The following is a 21,381-nucleotide window of genomic DNA, read 5'->3' as shown; positions in this document are numbered from 1 at the left end:
CTGCCCCATCAGGGGAACCATTATTCCACTGACCAACCCCAGGGCTTGACCAGAAGGAAAATGCCTACCATACCCCACTCAGGATATGAGGGCCCCTCAGAAAAGAAACTGGGCAGGAAACTTAAAGGATTTCTTGGTCACATTTCTTCTAAGTTAGTTGACAAAAGAATTGAGAAGCTCCTCCCCTGCTGGGAGACAATAATGATTTTTAAAAATCAAACATCACGGTTTTCAGTTAAAACTGTCCTTGCGTGGTGGTCACAGCTGGCACTTGCTGTCACCTACCAGGGCAGACCAGGGCTGTGCTTTGATAATCAGAGGCAAAAGCTCAGATTGAGATTCTAATTCACTCTTCCTGCCAGCCAAGCTTGGACCTGAGCAAGTCTCTTCTTTCTCTGCGGAAGGGAAGACATTCAGAGGTCTCAACGTGTCTCTGTGGCTGGAGAGAATCATGGGCACTTAGGACAGTGGTCTTTTATGTTATGTTCACTTTCATAGTACATAGAAACAGATTGCCATTATAGGCTAATCTCCAGACCTGGAAACCCAATTTCTCTTCCCTTTCAATCCAATGCAACAGAATTTAGTGAGTGTTAACTATCTCTGCAAGTCCCCGTAGTAAGCATTGAAAAGAAAACAAAGACAAAGGAAGTAAATTCTGTGTGTGTGTGTGTGTGTGTGTGTGTGTGAAAAATCCAGACAGTGCTGCTATTGACTGCAAGAAATGGCTAGTAAATATTTTGTCTAAATTCCTTACATTGTGATTTCATGAGGCTTACATAGGTCTTTATTAAGACAATACGGAAAGACAAAATCCATACTGCCAACCTAGGGTCAAGTTTAGAGGAGACTCACTTTTGCATGATATCCCATTGAGAACTCAGGCCAGTGCCATTAAAGGCTGCTGAGGGCCCTGTGAAGGTAAATGGAGAGCACTGGGGTGAAATTGAAGTGATCTGATAAGCTTCTCTGTGCTGCCTCTGTTAGTAACGTAAGACTACTCCAAAGTAGTAAGTTTCACTACAACAGCTGAAAGTGGAGAGATGTTAAATTGAGATTATTTGTTCAATGGAGGACTGAATTTAGTTTTAACAAGTGCTTACTGGGCTGGGGTTGTGGCTCAGTGGTACAGCGCTTGCCTCACTGCATGGGGCACTGGGTTTGATCCTCAGCACCACATAAATAAGTAAAATAAATAAAATAAAGGTATTGGGTTTATCTACAATTAAAAATCTTTTAAAAATGTTTTTAAAAATTAAAAAAAAACAAGTGCTGACTTATTGTGCCTCAACCCATTTACATCTGCTAACAAGAAAAGGGCAAAAATAGAAGAAATGAGTTTATGGAGAATGTGTTGGTCAGCTTCTTATCACTATAATGAAATACCTGAAGCAGTTAACTTACAAAGAGAAAAGGTTTATTTTGCCTCATGGTTCTGGAAGTTCCAGTTCAAGATTGGGTAGCCCCATTGCTTTTGGCCTCTGATGAAGGCCCAGGATTACAATGGCAAGGAGCATATGTCATAGAAAACTGCTCACATCATGAACCAGCAAATAGAGCTGGGATAAGTGAGGTCTCACAATCCCTGTTGAGGACATGCCCCCAATGACCTAAGGACTGCCCTAAGGCCCCACTTCCTAAAGGTCCACAGCATCTCCCAATAGTACCACCCTGAGGACCAAGTCTTTAATACACAGACCTTTGGGAAACCATAGCAGAGAACACAGGCAAGTTATTCAGTGTTGATCACATTTAATCAAAGCAAAGCCACAGGGCAATGGAGTCAGTAAGTTGAATACAGGGAAAGCCCTGGATAGAATCCTAGACCCACAGATAGGAACCCTTCTCTCCAGCCACCTATCAGATAGACCTCAGTAACCCATAGAAGTTCAATCCTTTAGAGGGTGTAGAGAAAGGACAATATAATTCTGTCCTGAAACCTAGCAGTGCTATTTCCATCACCCTTTCATTTCTCATGATGCAAATTCTGAATGTTTTGGCAAATGAAAAAATGCAATTCCCAGAAACAGGAAAGGCACTTTTTCTTAGAGACCAATGTCATGCTGACTCAGTCTGTGCTAAGTGATATTTTGACTCAGCCCAGTGCTTTGTTGCATGGTTGCCTGAGGAGACTTGAGATTCCGGGAGGTATGGGTGGACCCAATCATGAGTGAAATAGCCTCCTTGTGGTAGAGCCTCAAGAAAGAGGGAAGAACCAGAGAAAGTCTCACCCCAGTCTACGAGAGAAGGTCATCCTCCTGAAGTTACTGATGAAACCTATGAACTTGTGATTAATTTTTTTTTCCAAAGCAATAGAAATACTTCCCCTGCCATCTAAATTTATGATCTCGCTCTCTCTTGCAAATGATTTATGCCTCTTTCCAAAGTCTCCTTTAATAGTTGCATTTTTGCTTGCTGCAAAATAATATGTGAAGTTGTTTGTGGAAAACCTGCAAAGCATAAAGAAGAAAATGAAACTAGATTTTAACTTATTAATGTTTTTGGTCCTACTAATCCATGCAAAGACATCCAGGGTTAACATTTTGATGTATCCTTCCAGTATTTTTTCTCTGCATAATCTATTTTTAAAGAAATATAGAATCACATCATTCATTACTATTTTGAAAACACATTTTTTCCTCTTAATACACTATGTATCATTGTACCTCATCTTTAATAGGTGTACAGTGTTGCATTGTATGATCACATAATTTGTTTAGTAAGTTTCCCATTGTTAACATTGTAGTTCTTTCCAGTTTTTATAACAATGTTTCAATCAATATCCATGAACAATTCCTTAGGTCAAATGTCTTATAAGTGCTCCTGCTGGACCAAAGTATTCATATGTTTTAATTTTTTAATATACACAGTTAGCTTATTTCTTTGAAGGTTGCACTAATTTATATTCTCACCAAAACTACAAGATGCCTATTCTCCCTATTCTCAGCATACTAAATATCATTTGACATCTCACTTGTTTGAAACTGAGGGTTGGGCATAAATCACTTTTTTTTTTTTAAAGCGTATTTACTGATTGTTTATATTTCTTTCTGTATGTGAGTTGCCTGTTCATCTCTTTTGCCCATTTTCTTATTGGAATATTTATCTATCCTATTCATTTGTAAGGGCTCTTTATATATGCAACAATATTTATATATTGTTATATAAATGTTTATAGATGCAATAAGTATTTTCCTGCTTTAACATTTGCTTTCTATGGAGTTTCTGACATGTAGGTTTTTAAATTTTTATACGGTCAGAACCATGCTTCTATTCTTTATATGGCCTGCCTTGTCATATTTGTTTAGAAAGGGCTCTCCACTCCCCAAATATGACAAGCTTGCATACATTTTTCTAGTTCTTTTATGTTTTATTCCTTACATTGGATTATTTGGTATATCCTTGAGAGGTATGGCTCTAACATTAGAATTTTCCCTCCTAAATGAATAGCTGTTTATCCAATTCCATTTATTGGATCATCTGTACTCTCCCCACTGATTGGAAATGGTGTATTTATCAAGTACTAAACCTTAGAGAAGTTGCATCTAAGATTGTGAATTTGGGGACGTTCTGTTTTTTCTCAATGCTTCATTTATTCCAGGGCTAATTATTTCCCCTCATTATTTCACTTTGCAAAAATGTTCAGCCATTTATTCTTCCAGGTGGAGTTCAGAATCATTTTGTTAAGTTTTTCAGAATTTCCCCAAGTCCTGTGGGGACCTTAATTAGCATTGTAAGTGCTGTACAAAGTCACCTGGGAAGGATGGGCATGGGGAAAGCAGTGCATCTTCCACTGCAGGATACAGAATGTCTCCTTATGTTTTCCACAAACCTCCTGGAAGTCTCTGTATTGCTTTGTAGTTTCTTCATATGGGACATATCTACCATGAGGGTGGGGAAGGGTTGTTTATTCTTAGAGTTTTATGTTTTGTTTTCCAGTTGTACATGGGATGGGATCCTCCTTATCCAATTGAGTATTCTAACATCATGTAAAAAGCATTTGAAGTTTGTCAATATATTAATTTATACTATCCATTTTATGATGTTTTTACTCATTTTAAATAATCTGTGTTGATGAGAGGTGTGTGTGTGTGTGTGTGTGTGTGTGAGAGAGAGAGAGAGAGAGAGAGAGAGAGAGAGAGAGAGAGAGAGAAGAGCGTAGGACCAAATAGATGGGGATTTCAATTCTTTAATGTGTAGTCTACTTATAAAAAGCATCCCCTGCTTCTGTGCTGGTGAGACCCTCCACTCTCCTTTCCTCCGAGCTAAAGATAAAATATGACAATAATTCTGTGCAGAATGCCCTGTGAGCCAGTCCTCACCTCTGGGGCCTGCTAATGCCCCCAGGCCAGTGGCCTTCAGACTTGACAGAAGTGGATCACATTCCTGTGGGGGCAGTGGAGTTGGCCCTGCCACAGTATGGTTTCCAGAGTCCCCGCTCTGCCCTGTCCCCATCTACTTGTCTTACCATAACACAAACATTGACAGCTCAAGTGGATCGCTGTCATTGCACAACAGTCAGTAGCTTCTGCCAGGGCAGAGTCTGTGCCCTGTGGAGTTGAAACACATGCACCTATTTCTCACTTTGGCCTTGAGCAGAAGAACTGGTTTTCATTTTTGCAGGACGGTGGTTTTGGGTGTGTGCTCAGAGAACTTTGACAACATTTGAGGGAAATTGATACGCTGCAAGGACAAAGCCACTTTTCTTTATTCTACATTCAAGGGCAAGCTTTGCATCCAAGTGGAAAAAAAATAGTGTGGCAAAAAATAAGGTGGTCATTAATTTTCATTTTGCTGTAAGCATATATTGGATTAACTCCGTTAGTTAAACTAAAAGGGTCATAGCTACTAAGCACTTTCTGCTGCTGCTGCCTTTAATTGCACTAATTAGGGCTATATGTACATTGCCCTACAGGATCTGAGCAGGCCTGAGAAAAGAGCTTGTGATAACTGTGTACACCACAGCATCTGACAGTTCAAGGTCTTCCCATGAATTACAATGGCCCTGAATTACAAGAACCCAAATTGTCATAGTTCAAACATGGAGAAACTGAGGCCTTTTTTTTTTCCACCAGATTAAAAAAAAAAAAAATCACACTGATGGCATTCTGGGCTCCAATTTTCTAGATCATATGCTTCCAGAGCTATTTTTAGGAATATTTGGCTTTGTACACAGAGAATTATTTTTGATGCTTACCACTCCATCGTCGCATTAAAATTCATGGGTAGCACCATCTTGCTAATGTCACGAGAGTGCACATATGTGCACAAGATCTCCCCCTGAATGGAATTCTGTTCGATAAGGCCATTCTTAACTCAAACGGGCATCCATTCTAAGCCAAAGTTATTGTCTGTGGGCCAGGGCAAGGGGCAAACACGCTTGGCTCATCATGGGGTTCAGGTGGGTGGTATGTGTTGAGGTTCTTCTAAAATTTCTTTGAACAAAAAGTCATACTGTTATAAATAACAACAAAAATGAAAAGTTTAAAAGCCAGGCTTGGCTGTTTGCTTGGGCAGCCTTTCAGATCTATCAGCTCTTTGAGTAACATCGACATCTTTGTAAATGGCATGTCTCCCTCTCTAGCATCTCCATTCTTAGCCAACCACTTAGATTCTCCTGTCAGTGAAACTCAGCCTCAGGGTTGAGCTATTACAGGTGTCCTGTTTGCCGTGGACCCAAACCTGTCTCCATCAGATGCATACAAGTAGCATTTATAAAATTCCAGATTCTTAGGCCCCACCCAACATAAGCATCTTCAGGAGTGAGGAATATCATTTTTTTAAGGTTCCCACATACTTCAAACACAGTGCTTGTTAGAGTACTGAGAAGGCAGAGAGTGGGGACTTGCAAGCCCAGTTAGCAGGCAGTCTGATTTGACAACAGGTTTGTCCTTGCTAACAAGTGTGTGTACCTATAGCAATGCTTCTCAAACTTTCATGTGCATCTGAATCACCTGCAGATCTATTTTTTAAAATACAGATTCTGGATCAGCAGGCCTGGGAGGGGGCACCAAGATTATTCATTTCTAACAAGCTCCCTGGTGATGCCAATACTGCTGGTCCATGGGCCATACTTTGAATAGCAAAGCCCTAGGTCAGTTTCTCACAGTGGCACTCCCTCCCACTCATGACAATTAAAAATGTCTCCATACATTTCATTTTCACATTCTCTTGAAGTGGGGGACTCCCTCTGGTTGAGAATCTCATCACTAGGTAATCCTGATCATCCACCAAATATACAGTCTACTTTTAAATATGATTTGTTTGCACACTTAAATGATCCAAAAAAAATCCACTCTATGGGTTTGTCTACCCTCCCTACAGTGAAAGCCACAAAGGGCAGAGGACTTACCCTGTTCATCACTGTATCCACACACACCCCCAAGACTGGTATGTAATGGGCACCTAATAAATATATGAATGAATTAGTTAATTGAACAAGCTAGTACTGAGTTTTACATGAAGTTCAATCTTAGAGGTTACCTTTTTCTATATTATAAAGAGACAGGAAAAAAAGATTGCTTTGCTCTATTCTCTGTAGATATTTCCATTGCATTTTTTAATTTTATTTTTCTCAATGCTTTATTGAGAAGCCATAAGTAATCAGGGACTCATGGAACAAAAAAAAAAATGCCTATTTAAAGTTTTCATCTGACATTTTTTATTTCCTGACAAGGTTCTTGTCTAAAGGAGGATCAACCCATAATCCTTTGTGGACCAGTTCTAGAAAAAGCCCAAATCCTTTGTGCTTCCTAAATTATCTCACACAGCTCCAAACCAGCTCCACAATCAAAGCGGGGCCAGAGCTTGTGTGATCCGCTGTAAACATGGGTTTCCCATTTCCACTGTCATTTCCCTGCCTCTGCCTGCCACGACCCGGCTCCCCTCACACCTTCCCACCACCGGCAGGCAGTCTCGTCAGCTCGCCATTATAGCTGCACCCCCTACTCCACTCGCCTCAGAGCAGGGAGCATCCATGCTGATGCATTCAGCTCCCCTGATTGGGGGCTCATAGGACCAGCTGTCGCAGCACCACCAAGTGAGTTTGAACCCAAAGGGAAAAAATGTGCTCCCATCTCCCAGCACCCTCATCAAGGCACAAGGGCTTGTCATCGAGCCCTCCCTCTCCTCCCCCAACCCAGCCATGGGTCGTCTTTGCTTTCTTGATTTTTCATGTAGGCGCTCTTTGTTCCTCCTGGGCCAGAGACAAGGCAGGGAAACTCCTCTGACCACCTTGGCCCAGCTCTGAACGGCCCATGAGCCTTGCTCAGCCATCACTTTCAGCCCTTGAAGACAAACTTGCAGAGTAAAGCTTTTAACTGGAAGAACCATGTCCCCTCACAAGCCCCTGAGTGCATATTTGTATTTAAGCACTTGTAAAGACAAGTGGCTGCCAGCCTGTGTGTTAGTAAGGAAATATGCACATTTACTCCCTTGAGTGGAGACCTAACCAATATGTGTAAACAGGCCAGAATTTGCTCTACTTTTCCCCTAAGGGAAGTTGACTTGTCTAGCGTATCTCATCATTGCTGATATTCTCCTGTGAGCTTGGAAGTTGGCAGAGTGTAGGCCAAGACATCCTGGCAAGTGTCTCTGAAATTGCCATCTTCCTTCCTGATAGGACAGAAACTACCCAACTTTGGAAAGGCTGATCTAACTGCTGCAGAGCACCAATGGAAAGAGCTCTCTGAACATGGAAAATTTGTGGGATCCACTAGCTGGGTGTCGGTGGCATCCAAGGGCTGTTCTTCAGCACACGCAGAGATAGGGCCATGAAGACTTGAGTATAAAGCCATATTTGCCCTGTGCTTTGTCATTATTCCAACTGGACTCCTAATAGCAGAAGTTCCTACCACCCTGGGAGGTACCTGGCAGCTAATTAATGGCCTATGAAATTTAAATGCCCCAGGGAATATCACTTCTCTGAATCCTTCACTGAGGAAAAAAATCATAATCCACATCTTGCAAAAATTGGGATTTTTTTTTCCCCTTTCCATAAAAAAAAAAAAAACAAAACAGCCCAGTTACTCTCTAACAGTTTGGGGCAGGAGGCTAATGGGTTGTGTTAGTCAGCTTTCTGTGGCTGTGACAAAATACCTGAGGTAAACAACTTAAAAGGAGGAAAAGTTTATCTGGCTTAGTCTCTGCAGTTTCAATCCATAGTCACGTGGCCCTGTTGCTGTGGGCTTGGGCTGAGGCAGAACATCATGGTGGGGAACACATGGTGGAACAAGGCTGCTTATCCCATGGTGTGGGGGGGGGGAGAGAGAGAGAGAGAGAGAGAGAGAGAAAAGGAGAGGAGAGGAGGGCAGGGGACCAAGGACAAGTGTTTTAATCAGCTTTTTCACTGCTGTGACTAAAGATCTGATCAGCACAATTATAGAGGAAGAAAAGTTTATTCAAGGGCTTAGGGTTTCAGAGGTCTCAGTCCATAGACAGCAGGCTCCATTCCTCAGGGCTTGAGGTGAGGCTGAACATCACGGTGGGAGAAGGTGGCAGAAGGAAGCAGCTCACATCATGGTGATCAGGAAGCCGAGAGAGAAACTCTACTCTTCAGATACAAATATATACCCCAAAGCTATGCCCCAATTCCCACCTCCTCCACCCACACCCCACCACTTCGGTTACCACCCAGTCAGTCCCTATCAGGGGTTTAACTCACTGATTGGGTTAAGATTCTCACAACCCAATCACTTCTCCTCTGAACCTTCTTGCACCATCTCACATGTGAGCTTTTGGAGGACACCTCACAGCCAAACCATAACAACAGGATATCCCCTTCAAAGGCATGTCCCCAGTGACCCACTTCCTCCAATCTACTAAAGTTGTACCACTTTCCAATAGTGCCACTGGCTAGCAACCAAGCATGTGGCCTTTAGGGGACACTTCAGATGGTAACAGGAGTCTGTCTCGATGTAGAGCTCTGGTATTCTTTCGGAGGAGGAGATGACCTCCCTTTCTGAAGCAGGCTTAGAGAGCAGGAGAGAATGTAAACACACACTCACGTGAGCCCGTGGCTGACCCAGGGCTTCTCTGTGAGTGAAGTGGAAGTTCCTGGTCCCCAAGCTCACACACTGACCAGCCTCCCCTTTCCATCCGGAAGGGCCCCAATTCTTTGTCCCTGGTTTGATTGCAAGGTTGGTACTAGATGTGGGTGCTGATATTATTTCTGCCTCTTGCCACAACTCCCAACAACTGGGAAGTGGGGGCCTTTGTGAATGTAAGGACCACTTCAAGATTTAAGCTTTCTCTCAGAGTGCTTGTGCATGAAATCATCCTTGAGAAATACTTGTTTTACAGGAACTTGCAGGAACTACTAGGGTTTTTTTTTAATCCAGGCTTCCTTCTAGTTTTCTTGAACTAGTAGCTACTGTGAGCCTTGATTATTCTTTTCAATAGCTGTACTTCAACAAAAAGAGCAGCCCTGAGGAGCAGAGGCACAATTGTTACCAACAACAAATAAGAAGGGGAAAAAAACACACCCCAAAACCAGAATAATTGAATATTAGAGCAGGAACAATCAGCTTCACGCTTTGTGCCACAGAACTCAGTCCACGGATGCTGGTGATCTCCACTAGGGAGAGGAAGGCTTGGTGACTGGTCGTGGGCCTCAGACTGAGCATGGAAGAAAAGCTTTTGTCCTCAGGTTGGTATTTGAAGCCCTAGGCTCCAGGGCTGGCACCTAGTAGAAGCACAGCGCAGATCGATCAACAGGATAAATAAATGAACTAAGGGCCATGAGAGCCCAAGGGAGGAAATAAGTGACTGTGCTTGCCAGGTATTTTCACAAAAGAAGCCTGAACTGGACCTTAAAGGCAGGATTATTCCTGCAGACATCAGGAAGGGAAGCTGCAAATCAGAGCACACCGTGTGCAAATGTCCGAAGAACAACGTGGCCTCCCAGGGAAGCACAGGGGGCCACTGGGCTTGGAGCACAGGCTGTTAGGAAGACTGGGCTGCAGGAGGAGCAGGCCAGGTAGTCCTCAGGAGAGGCCCAGGGTTCGTGGACAGACTCGAGAGCTGCAAGATCAGAAGGGACAGCAAGAGTAGCCCGAGCCTTACAGCTCCTCAGGCAGCCACAGGTGCCCCCCAGGTCGCCCGGGGCCCCACACAGCCCCCACACAGGAGGGTGTGCTCAGAGTGAGTCCTTCCTAGAGGTCAGTGGACCTTAATGGTCTAAGGGGACACAGGTCTTCTGATCCTTCCATTTCTTGCACACTCAGAGCTCTCAAACACCTAGCCAAGGGTCCGAGGTGTTGGTTTACTTCAAGCTCCAGTTTAGTGTGTCTGTGGAATTCTAGTTTTCAGCTCACTTGTGTGTCAAAGGTTTAATTTTTCTTTCCCTTAAGCATAAGGAATGCTAATAAAGACTAGTTTGTTGTTTTTGTTTCTGTGTTCCCAAGTCTTTGACATTCACAACTGAGTTTTGTAAGTGATTCTAGGTGGTAAGTTGCCATTTCTGCACAATTCAGCTTTAAATTTGTCTGCTTAAATGAACATAAATGTTTCATCAAGTATCTTTCTAAACTTATATCTGACCCTCTAGTTTTTCTACTCATGTTTATAAGAGCTAAGTAAATTCGGTCGACTGTACCCTGACATAGGCGACAGAAGCACCCAATGATTGATTTAGGTCTCAGGGGCACCCAGCTGGCACCTGCAGAGATCTGCCTTAATGTTGATGTGTTCAAAGCCGGTTCTTTTCACCTGATACTTAGGGACACACACAACCACGCCACCTCTTTGTTTTCTCTTAGTACAGAACAGATTGGAGAGCCCTCCCGTTCCCAGTGTGTGTGCTTCTGGAGTTGGGGGCTGCTGCCGATGCTGCTGAATTTAGCATCATTGATAGTGTAGTCCGTAGGGTGCCAGGCAGGTGAGGCATATGCCAGGAAGGGATGTCCTCTCTGGCAAGGCGCTAAGCAGGAGGGCTGGTCCCAAGGAAGAGGCAGAGCCAAGGGCTGTGCCTTACCATTTCCATCCCTAGCTCTCCCGCCGCGTTCCCAAACTTCCTTCCTCTCTGTTTGCAACCTGCTAATGGAACTTTAATTTTCCGTGAATAGTAAGTGGCTGAAGGCAGCAAAATGTTCTCCTTACTACTGGGATTGATATTTTTACTAACACCAAAAGGCCTTAGGCTAAAGGTTGAGGGCAGATTATCACAGACTCTTAAAGGAGACTAGGGTGTGGGGTCAGGAGAATAGCTGTTGGAGCCCCTGAATCAGGATGGGTAGCCCCTGAATCAGGACAGGTGAGCTGTAGCTTCTGCCAGTGAGTGCAGTCTTCCAGACACCACCAATGTGAAGAGACCTGGGGCCCCATGTACATTTTCTTATGCAACCCTTCATTAGAGGTAAACTGTATTCTCTGAGTTCAGCTCGTTATCATACTTGAGCCCCTCCTTAAAAGGCACATATGGACAATATATGAACTGGGGAGTATCTTCAAGATCCTGAATCAGGGTTCTCAAACTTTAAGGTGCCCAAATCACTGCAAAATCTCAGATAAATGCAAATTACATTTAGTAGCTGGGAGGAGCTGAGAATCTGTTTCTCTGAGGAGCTGTTGGGTGACATGGATGCTGTATGGACCATCCTTGGAGCCACAAGGCCCCAGAGAGCAGTGTTCTCAACTTTGCATCTCTCCATAGATTGGCATCAAGATTTTAAAAAGCTCCCCAGGTATGCCAAACTGTACCCCACACCAGTGAAGTCAGAATCCTGAGGACAAGGCCAAGATATCCCAACATAGTTGCTGCCCTGGTTGAGTCTGTAAGAAAGACGTGAGTGGATGGTGGGACTGATTCCTACCACTTTGGAAATCAGCCACAGTGTGTTGTGACGGTCTTGACGGTCTTTAAGGGTTGTGAATTAAAAATGAGCAGCTGCCTTTCGTGTTGCCAGCTTCGGAGCCCGAGCTGAGGGCCTCGAGACGCTCTTGCCATGCCCCCTGCACTGTGGCCTCTGCTCTTGGCTGCTGCAGGCTCTTTTCGGCAATCCTAATGGGGCTCTCAGAGTCCAGTGAGAATGAAACCGGACGTTGTCTTCCTGGGGCGAGGGTTTCTCGGCCCTGCTGCACATTCACATAGCTGGTCCGCATTCCACGTGCTGGACAGTCTGAAAGCTCCCGGTGCGATGCTGTTGCGAAACCCGGACCGGGAGCTACAAGGAGACTTTAAAGAATCGACATATTTGTTTTTCTTCAACGATTTTGGAACTGGTTCTAAATAACAAAAGATGCTGGTAGGATGATAAACTGTAAAGATGATTTTTAAATATGCAATTAATGATTTTTAAAATGTTTCAAAATGTATATGTCGACTTCCTGTCCCCCACCTGGTATTTCTGGGGAGGCCAATAGGCACTTGAGCTGGGTGTGGAGTTCACCAACAGAACATGAAAATCAACTAGGGCGCTGCATTAGTTAAGGCAAGGCTAGCTGCTAAAACAGATAAAACCCAGGCCTTCCGGGGCAGAAGTTGGGCACTGTGACAAGGTCACTGCAGAAGTTGGGCAACTGTGACAAGGTCCGCGGGTAGCCCTCCTCTGCAGTCTGCCCAATGGGAGGGTGGGGGCGGGGCCCCAGAGGGCGGTCCCCCAGATGGGCGGGGCCACGTGTGCTCTCACGCCATTGGCCAGAGCTCCATCACTTGGCTCCTGGCCCTTGGTGAATGAGTGCAATGAGGTCCAAGAACTGCAGAGCCTTGGCCAGCAGCCAGCATTGAGGACTAGCGGTCCTCGAAGTGATGATTGATTTTTTTTTTTTTTTTTTTTTGTACCAGGGATTGAACCCAGGGTTGCTTAACCACTGATCCTCATCCCCAGCCCTTCTTTATATTTTATTTTGAGACAGGGTCTCACCACGTTGATTAGGCCTCGCTAACTTGCTGAGGCTGGCCTTGAACCTGCCTCATCCTCTTGAGCCGCTAGGATTTCAGCTGCACCCCGTTTGAAATGATGATCTTAGGGAAGTGTTCTCTTCTTTTCTCCGCAGATATTGCAAACGGCACCAGTTCAGGGGGGTACCGCCCGCCTCCCAGAACCAAAGAAGTCATCATCAATGGCCAGACTGTGAAACTTAAGTATTGTTTCACCTGCAAGATTTTCCGGCCCCCTCGCGCCTCCCACTGCAGCCTGTGCGATAACTGCGTAGGTGAGTAGGAGCCCAGGTCACGGGGGCCACGTGGGGGATGTGCTCCGAATAGGCGGATAGGCATTGTGCCAGGGCTGGTGTGTGCCCATCTTTAATCCTTCTCCACTGAAACACTCAATAATAGTTAATGTTCAGTGTATTTGCTTGTTACCATGAATTGCATCCACCAGGCCTAGAGTTACCAATCTTTTTTATTTTTGTTTTTTCCCCCCTCATTCTGCAATGCCCTCGGCCTTCAGTTCCCCAGCACAGCGCAGAGATAAAACCATTTCATCCCTAGGCGGCTGCATGGCCTGGGCCCCACACCTAAGGGATATGCTTTGTTCAGTTCTGTTCGGAGCTGGAAGTACTGGATCCAGCAGGGAGGAAGGGAGGCAGAGGAGGGAGATTTCCTCAAGCGGGGGGGGGGGGGGGGGGGGGGGGGGGCGTGTTAGGGTCTTTGTTCTTCAGCAACCACGGGACCTCCACTCTGTCTTCTGGCTTTCTCCAGGAGAGATGAGGGAAACAGGCAGAGGGAAGGTGAGAGCCCAGAGGTCCCTGGTTGTAAGACTTGGCCTGACTGTTGACCTAGCACAGGATTCTGCCACTGTGGTGGGTGCCAGACCCCTGGAGGTGGTCAGCAAGTGTTCCCCAGAGCTGCTGCCCAGGCCGGCAGTCTGCTCCCCCCACTAGGCTGGATCTCCTTAGAGATGAGGTGGCAAGGACATGGTCAAGCAGCAAGAAAGACAAAGCCTTGCCACAGTGAAGACCCGCGTTTCCTCAGTCCCAGGGCCAGCCTCTAGTAATAGCAACCAAGGACACTTCTGGGGAAGGAGCAGGAACTCCTCTGTTACTTCATACCTGAGAGGATAGGAATACCCCCGAACAAGCCTTGTTTCCCTCGGTCACACCGATTTCAACCCTCTTCTTGAGTCTTAGAGCTTGTAGTCTCAATTCTTCCTGAGAAAAATGTAATTTAATAATAGGCTTCATGCTTGCCTGCTGTTCCAAGCATCTTTTAATCATCTTAAATTTACCTTATCTTCACTTTAATAATCTAGAATTTGGTACAAATGCCATGTTTTCCCTATCAGGCTTTGTTTGAGTTTTATTAACTTCAACTACTATTAGTTTTACCTTCCCAGAGGAACAGCATGGAATTCCGTTCCATCTTTCCTAGGTGGTAAGGAGTCTTTAGTGAAGAGCCTGGGATGTGGCACTAGTTGGCCTGAGTCTGGATACTGGCTGTGTTTTATGCTACTAAATTCTCTGTGCCTCAGTTTTCTTGTCTCTCCAGTGGGGATGATTGAGAGACCTAATAAGTAAGTGCGTGTCAAGCGCTCAGAATAGTGCCTATCCCACGACAAATTATCTGCAATTGTTAGCTCCTATTACTGTTATCACTGCTGCTACCTTGATGTCTCTAGTGGCTTTCTCTGGACAATGCTTGATACATGTAGTCCTCTGCAGGTGTGATGACCAAAACTACAGCTAGGCCTCCAGGTGGGGCAACACCAGCCCACAGTGGCCATCTCATATCTATCTCGAAGACACTTAAGCCAAAACAGCATGGCAGCTTACATATCTTCTGGGGAACAATCCATAGGGATTCTTGGGCCTCTTCTTGGGCTGTCATTTTGACCTCAGGATTTCTTATGGAACAGTATGTAACTTACACTTACTCAGGTAAACTCCTCTGTTATTTTACGTACCTCTCCTATGGGCCTAGAGACTTATTCTAGTCTACAGAGAGTTGTTATCTACAAATCTGAAGTATTTACTGGGCACTTCCTCCCCTTTTTCATTTACAAAACTTTTACCCATTTCTAGACACCCCTGTTTCCACTTATTCATTTCCATCAGTTGGTCTCAATCCTGTTTCCTGTCGCAGCCTAATTCTTAATCATGATAAAAACTTTCATTCCCAATTCATAGTGACCTATTGTTTTAAAATCCCCTTTGGATTATTGTCAGACACTTTCTAAAAGCTCATATGATCACTCACAGTTTATTCCCACTATTGCTCCTATGTGTAGATGGCCCTTAAAGAACCCTGATGAACTGGATGTAAAACCCCTTATCAAAATTATGTTTGCCTTTCCCCAGTTGATAGTGTGCTTCTGCCTTAGTAAAACCATTTAAAATAGGGTCCTGTCCTATCAAATCTACCAGCAGTGATAGGGCCTTGGGTCTAGAGTATCTCTAGGAGCAGGTGTGTCCTTCTGAAAACAAAGGCACAATGGCAATCAGACATCCCCCTAACCAGCAGAGTGGTGTTCTAGAAACCAGAGGTCCTAAATAGCAAAGGGAAAAGGAGAGAAAGTGACAAAGTCCATGATGGGTCAAGAGGACGAGGCTGCACCAAGTGGTACACCACCAGCAGTGTCCTCTAAGCCTGGTCCACAGTCCTGGGCCTGGGCTTGGCTGACCCTAACTAGAGTCTGGCTCTATGGACTGATTGAAAATAAAGCTGCTCATAGAACTCCTTAAAAAAAACATGCAGTTATTCAAGTCTGCAGAGCATCGGATTTCTAGTTAATTCCATGACACTTGGGCCTTTGTCATGACCAATGATCCGACCAGAAGATTGAACCTTCTGCATATGGGAAAAGAGTGGAAAGCAGATGTCTCCCACAGAGAAGGGTAAATGCAGAGTTTGCCAGTAGTTTATTTTTAGATAGAAAGTTTTTACTGAAAGAATTCTACTTTTTGCAGCAAGTGAAAAGCACAAGGAGTACTAAAAGACAGGGTTACAATATGTGGCTTCTCTTGTAATGAAGAGCTTTGGGCTGGCACTTCCCAGGCATAGTAGGTAGATCTTGCTTTGCAAGAGGAGATGGGAGAGGGAGAATGCGCTTTCCCAGGTTTTTGGAAGAGTATTTTCCTTTGTTAAATAAGTTTGAAACGAGAGCCAAGTCCTGGGACTGTGGGTTTCTAGTTGAGGATGGAGGGAAGAGCTTTCTGGGGAGCAAATGCTGGTGCAAAAATAGAACTTGTGGGCAGAACCTCGTGGCTGGGAGCTGACTCCTAGGACCCACAGACCCAGGGATGCACCCTGGTCCTGTCACTGAGTAATTCCATAACCTGGGCAGGTTATCCAAACACTCCTGTTTCCACCTCTGTGAAACAGGGTGACCCCGGGGCTACCTCATAGGTTTCTTTTAGAGAGTAAATGAGATGGTACCCATCAAAGCATCCAGAACAGATCTGGTGCACACTAAGGACCAGTGTGTACCTGCCATTAATGTTCATCTCATCAGTAATAGGACATGCTGCTGTTAGGGCTTCTGAATAGCAGATTCAGACAGGATTGGTTATCACAATCACAGTCGTCACCTTGCTCTTTTTGGTAGGATTTAGACCACGTGCAGTCATAGAAGTGGGTACGTTCTTTCTGCCTTGGATTAGCTCCATTTCTGTCTCTGAATCTTCCTCTCTCTCTCTCTCTCTCTTTAGTTTCCTCTGTGTCCATCACACCACTTCTGCACATTTGCAATAGAGTATTTGGGGTGGTTTATCCATGTAGATGATCTTTGAGTTTATAAAACATTTGTAAACAACTAGCAGCTGAGGCCCTATGCCCTCCCTCTCAGACCCTCAGGTCACTGGAGCGAGAGTGGTAGAAGGCAAGAAAAGACAGAAGGGCCCATGAGGTCCTCTCAGGCTGACCCAGTGCATGCGGTTCACCTTCTGTGACCAGGTGGGACCCTGTGGGGGAGGTCTGTCCTTTGATGGCCCTGGTCCAGGGTCAGAATGGTCCCAGCATTCTCTGGAATTGGGCACTTCTAATGGAACCTAAACTGGTAACAAAAAGGGACTTAGTTGAAATTAATGTAATCATACACTATGGACAAACTAATAAGAAAGTTTGCTAAACATGAAGGCTCGCAAGCATTTGCCAACTGTCTGTCTAACCTGGGCCACATAAAGACAGGTCTGCCTAGGAGCCGAGAGGGGCCTCTGGAGGTCCCAGACCTGTTGTCCTGTCTGGGCCAGGGGACCCTCTGTGCACCTGCGATGCCACTCCTGGAGGGCTTCACAGACAAATGAAGGAGTACACAAAACCCTCAGGCCATTCCAGACCCCGGCCACAGCCAGCCTCCCTCACTCAGGGTGAGCACCGGTCTGTCATTGACTTCTACCCCTTCTGTTATTTCTGGTGTGGGTGCTACAGGAACCTCCAGAGGCCCCCTACTGAGACTCAGTGTCCACCCCTGCTGGTGTGGGTCAAGCACCACCCGCCTTAAATCCCTACAGACCCCCTCCTCATTCCCCTCTGTTGCTACATTTTCTATCCTGGCTCCTTGACCAGACATTTCTGGCTCCTGTCCCACAGTGGGCCCTCCTGATGCTCTCACTGCTCCTCTGTGATGCAGGTGTCCACACTCAGCCTGCTGGTTCAGTGTGAGTGCCACCACTGCCCCCCTCAGAACCCAGGCTTTGCTTCAACATTGTAACTCACGTTAAGAGAGGTGAAACGGTGGAGGTGTGGCGTTACATCTGCCTTCAGGTGTGGGTAGCATCATGGAACTCCTTTTTAATTCCTTGCATTTGGTAAGAGGTAATAAATCCTCATGGGAAAGTGTATCATTTTAGGGGAGAGACAGGGACTGGCATTGAATCTTCCTTGGAACCCAAATGCACAGGGCTCTCCTGGGCTTCTTAGAATCCATTATCTTTGCATTTAACCAGCTTTAATGAGCATTTACGTGTCAGGCACTATGATAGGAGCTAGGTATGTCAAAATGAAGAACAGTCCCCAGGGATTGTTGTTAAGAGCAGACCAAGGAGAACTTTAGGCAGAAAGCATTATATTTGGCATATTACACAAGTCAAAGAGAGTAATTTTATGTTGGTAATGAGTACAATTAAAAATTGTCATCAATATGTATGCACCAAATAATATTGCATCAAAATAAAGTAAAAGTTGTTCGTAAATGCAAGAATAATTTGGTATAAACATAGTGGCTAATGAGAAACAACAGTATACCTCTGCTTTTGATGGCTTATGTCAATGCAATATAAGAAAATCAAGGATAGCAATTGATAATGAATAAATATATGTTGAACTTTGTTTCTACAAAGTTTACTTGCCTTTTTCAGCTGTTCATGAAACATTTGCAAAAATCAACCATATTAGGCCACAATAAAGTCCTAACTAGCTAAAAGCAGATATTGCACAAACCAAATGGTCTGATGACACAACAATAAAACAAGAAATCAACCACAAAGATATGATTGCACAAACACAAGCATTTGCAACTTAAAAAAAAAAAAAAAGCTTTTCATAAACACTTTGGGCAACAGAAACTTCAATTTTGGAAAATGACAGTAAGAACAATGGTATTATAATTCCGAATTCTAAATTTTAAAGACACAAAAAGTAGCCTAAGAGGAAAAGGTATTAATTGGAAGACTATCCAGGTGCTGGTAAGAATCTGCAAAAAGCTGGAAAGGCAGGCTGGGGGAGGCTGGCGGGGCACAGGCAGTCGCGACTGTCACAAGACGCTGCCTAGAGGCACAAGCAGCACATTGCTGGTACCACCACAGAGTTCTCTGTGCCATGGCATCAACTTAAAACTGCCCTGTCTGCCCAAGACCATGGGCTCCAGACTCAGATGTCTGGGTGGGCCTCTGAGCCTGTCTCACTTCTGCACTTGACGAGCCAGCAAGGTGGGGCCCTGCCTGAGCCCCCCTGCCCCACTTACAGTCTGTATAGTGCAGCCGAGGGGGCTGCTTCCCAGCTACTTCAGGGTTCTCCCCAAACAGGAAGTGTACTTGGATGGTAGATGGCCATGAGGGAGAGCGTCTTTTAAAGTCTAGTACAAAAAAAAAAAAAAAAAAGTTGAACTTAGAATAGAGGCAAGTAAACAAAGCATCTGTCTCAAGAAGACAGAAAGAGTAGCAAAATAAACTTAAGAAAACAGGGGGAAAAAATCAGTGACCTAGAAGGCAGAACAGTGAACATGATGCCAGATCTCATTTCTTGGAAAATAAACAACCAAGAGAGAGAGAGAGAGCTCTGGTGAGACCGAAGGACAGGACACAGCAAGAAAGTGGAGTAGATTCAAATGAGATGAATATGGTGAGATATTTTTAAATTATTGGGATATGTATTATTTTGTATGTTGTCTAACTGAAAGTCAGTTAACTAAAAACTCAATGAATCATGATTTTTGTCAGAGATTGGCCCCAAAAAATGAGTTAAAAATGGGTAGTTCACACAAATTTTTCATGCAATTATCTAGGCAAGGTGCTGAGCGCAGACAATATTACTTTCTACCTTCTGAATATAGTGTCAGAGTTTAGAAAAACCTTTTTAATTCATTTCACCGTGATAGTATGACCCCAGTTACAAAAAAAAATCTAACAAAAATAACATGCAAAAAATCACCAGAATTTTTCATTTATAAATGTATGTAAAAAGCTAACATGAGTCATAGAAAATTTGATCTCATTTTATTCTGTATATGAAAGAATTAGTCGTTCTGGCATACAAGGGTGTATTCCAGGAATGCGACTGCCTTTTAATGATATTAGAACTGTTAACACACCAGTCAACCAAAGGGCAGAAGATAATGACGATGATGGATTCCCAAAAGGGTTTGATGAAGGGTGGTCTCCGTCTCTACCCTGAACTAAGCCAAGACTGGGAGGTGGGGCTGGCAGAATTCTGACCCCCAGGACCTCCATCCCTGGGTGCTATTTGCTTCGCAATAGTGACTTTGAGGAAGTCACTAGAGGTCACTAATCCACTGAGCTTAAAGCAACATTATCCTGGGTTATCACAAGGGCTCTGAGGAGCCAACACAGATATTTGAAGCCACAGAAGGATTTAATGTGTCCTTGCTGCTCAGAATCGGGGAGGACCATGTGGAAAAGTGAGAAGGGAATCCGTGGAACCCCAGCGGCAGGGAGTGTGGAAGAGACCTCAGCTGTGCCTGGGAACTGTACCCCTGGCCCATCCCTGATCTTAGCCTGAGCAGAGAAGCCAGTCATGTTATGCTGAACGCCTCACTCATGGAATTGTGAGATGATAAATTCATGTTGCTGAAAGCCCCTACGTTGTGGTCAGTTGCTGTGCAAAACTGTTGCTTTGCAATACAAGTCTAGTACAGAAGAATGCTCCTTAACCTGGTTTTGGTACTGGGGATGGAACCCAGGGGCACTTTACCAGTCACTGAGCTTCATCCCCAGTTCTTTGTATTTACTTGCAATCCTCCTGCCTCACCCTCCTGAGTTGCTGGGATTATAGGTGTGTGCCACTGTGCCCAGCTTAACATGGTTTTTAAAGAAAAATAAAGCTAATATTTTCTTTACAGTAAAATAATAGAGTGATGTATGTTGAAGTTGGGAATAGAGGAGGATGTCCACTGTCATAATTAGTTTTTAACATTATCTCTGAAAGTAATGCAATAAGAAAAATAAATATGAAATAAATCTAACAGAAAAGAGGAAAATAAATTATCATTTTTTTGTAGATAAGAACACCAGTAACAGTACCAACAAACATTAGAACTAGTTTCATTCGTTTCGTAGGTTTATTAATTACCAAATAAATACATGACAGTAATTCACTATGTATCGGTTAGGAGTCTCCATAGAAAATCAAGATCATACTCTTCACAAATATATCTATAAATATAATGCAATGTGAGGCATAGAATAAGATAAATAACTATAACATTCAATTAGACAAACAAGCAATAATTTTGAATAACATATTTGAGAATAGCGCAATGCAAGGAAATCAGCACTGTTAGGTATGAAGGCTGGTGTGTCCCTCATGCATGAGTTGCAAAAAGTGTTCTCAATGTGTGTTCATTGTCCACTTTCATCTTTTCTGGATCTCCAAAGTGATCCTCCAGATGCCCGTCTTGTTACGCAGGGCCTGGGGTCTGGCTGGGGAGGCAGAGATGGATCAGCAATGTGAGAAATGCAAGGGGAGCCAGGGTGGGCTCTAGGAGAGCCCAGATGTCCAGTCCCCCTCCAAGGTGGGAAGCCTGAGGAGGAGCGAGTTACTGGTTGAGGAAGGGCAGGAGGCCCCATGTAGACTTGTCCAGGTGTCAGAATGAGAGGACAAGGCCGGGAATGACAGAGGACAGCAAGGCAGTCGGCTGGCAGGTGTGTGGGAGCAGCCAGCAGGGCCAGTCTCGGATCCCTGGGAGCCCGTGGGGGGCCTCCTCTGGGCTGCCCACAGCAGTCCGCGGGAGCCTGGGTTCCACCTGGAGCCAGCCAGCCCTCCATGCT

The 21,381-nt window shown here is 44.5% G+C and overlaps 1 protein-coding gene across 3 annotated transcripts in view; it reads left to right on the top strand.

Moving 5' to 3' along the window:
* The window catches only part of Zdhhc14 (zinc finger DHHC-type palmitoyltransferase 14), a 256,755-nt gene that overhangs the window by 179,768 nt on the left and 55,606 nt on the right, over nt 1-21,381 (top strand). For all 3 annotated transcript variants that reach the window (XM_027939538.2, XM_027939537.3, XM_027939536.2), the window contains exon 3: nt 12,994-13,152. In XM_027939538.2, coding sequence (XP_027795339.2) covers nt 12,994-13,152 — 159 coding nt within the window. The remainder of the gene's footprint in view (nt 1-12,993; nt 13,153-21,381) is intronic.

The sequence above is a fragment of the Marmota flaviventris genome, chromosome 6 (assembly GCF_047511675.1).
Source record: "Marmota flaviventris isolate mMarFla1 chromosome 6, mMarFla1.hap1, whole genome shotgun sequence".
Lineage (NCBI taxonomy): Eukaryota > Metazoa > Chordata > Mammalia > Rodentia > Sciuridae > Marmota > Marmota flaviventris.
Note: the sequence above shows the minus strand (reverse complement) of the source record. Positions and strands in the feature narration are given on the sequence as shown.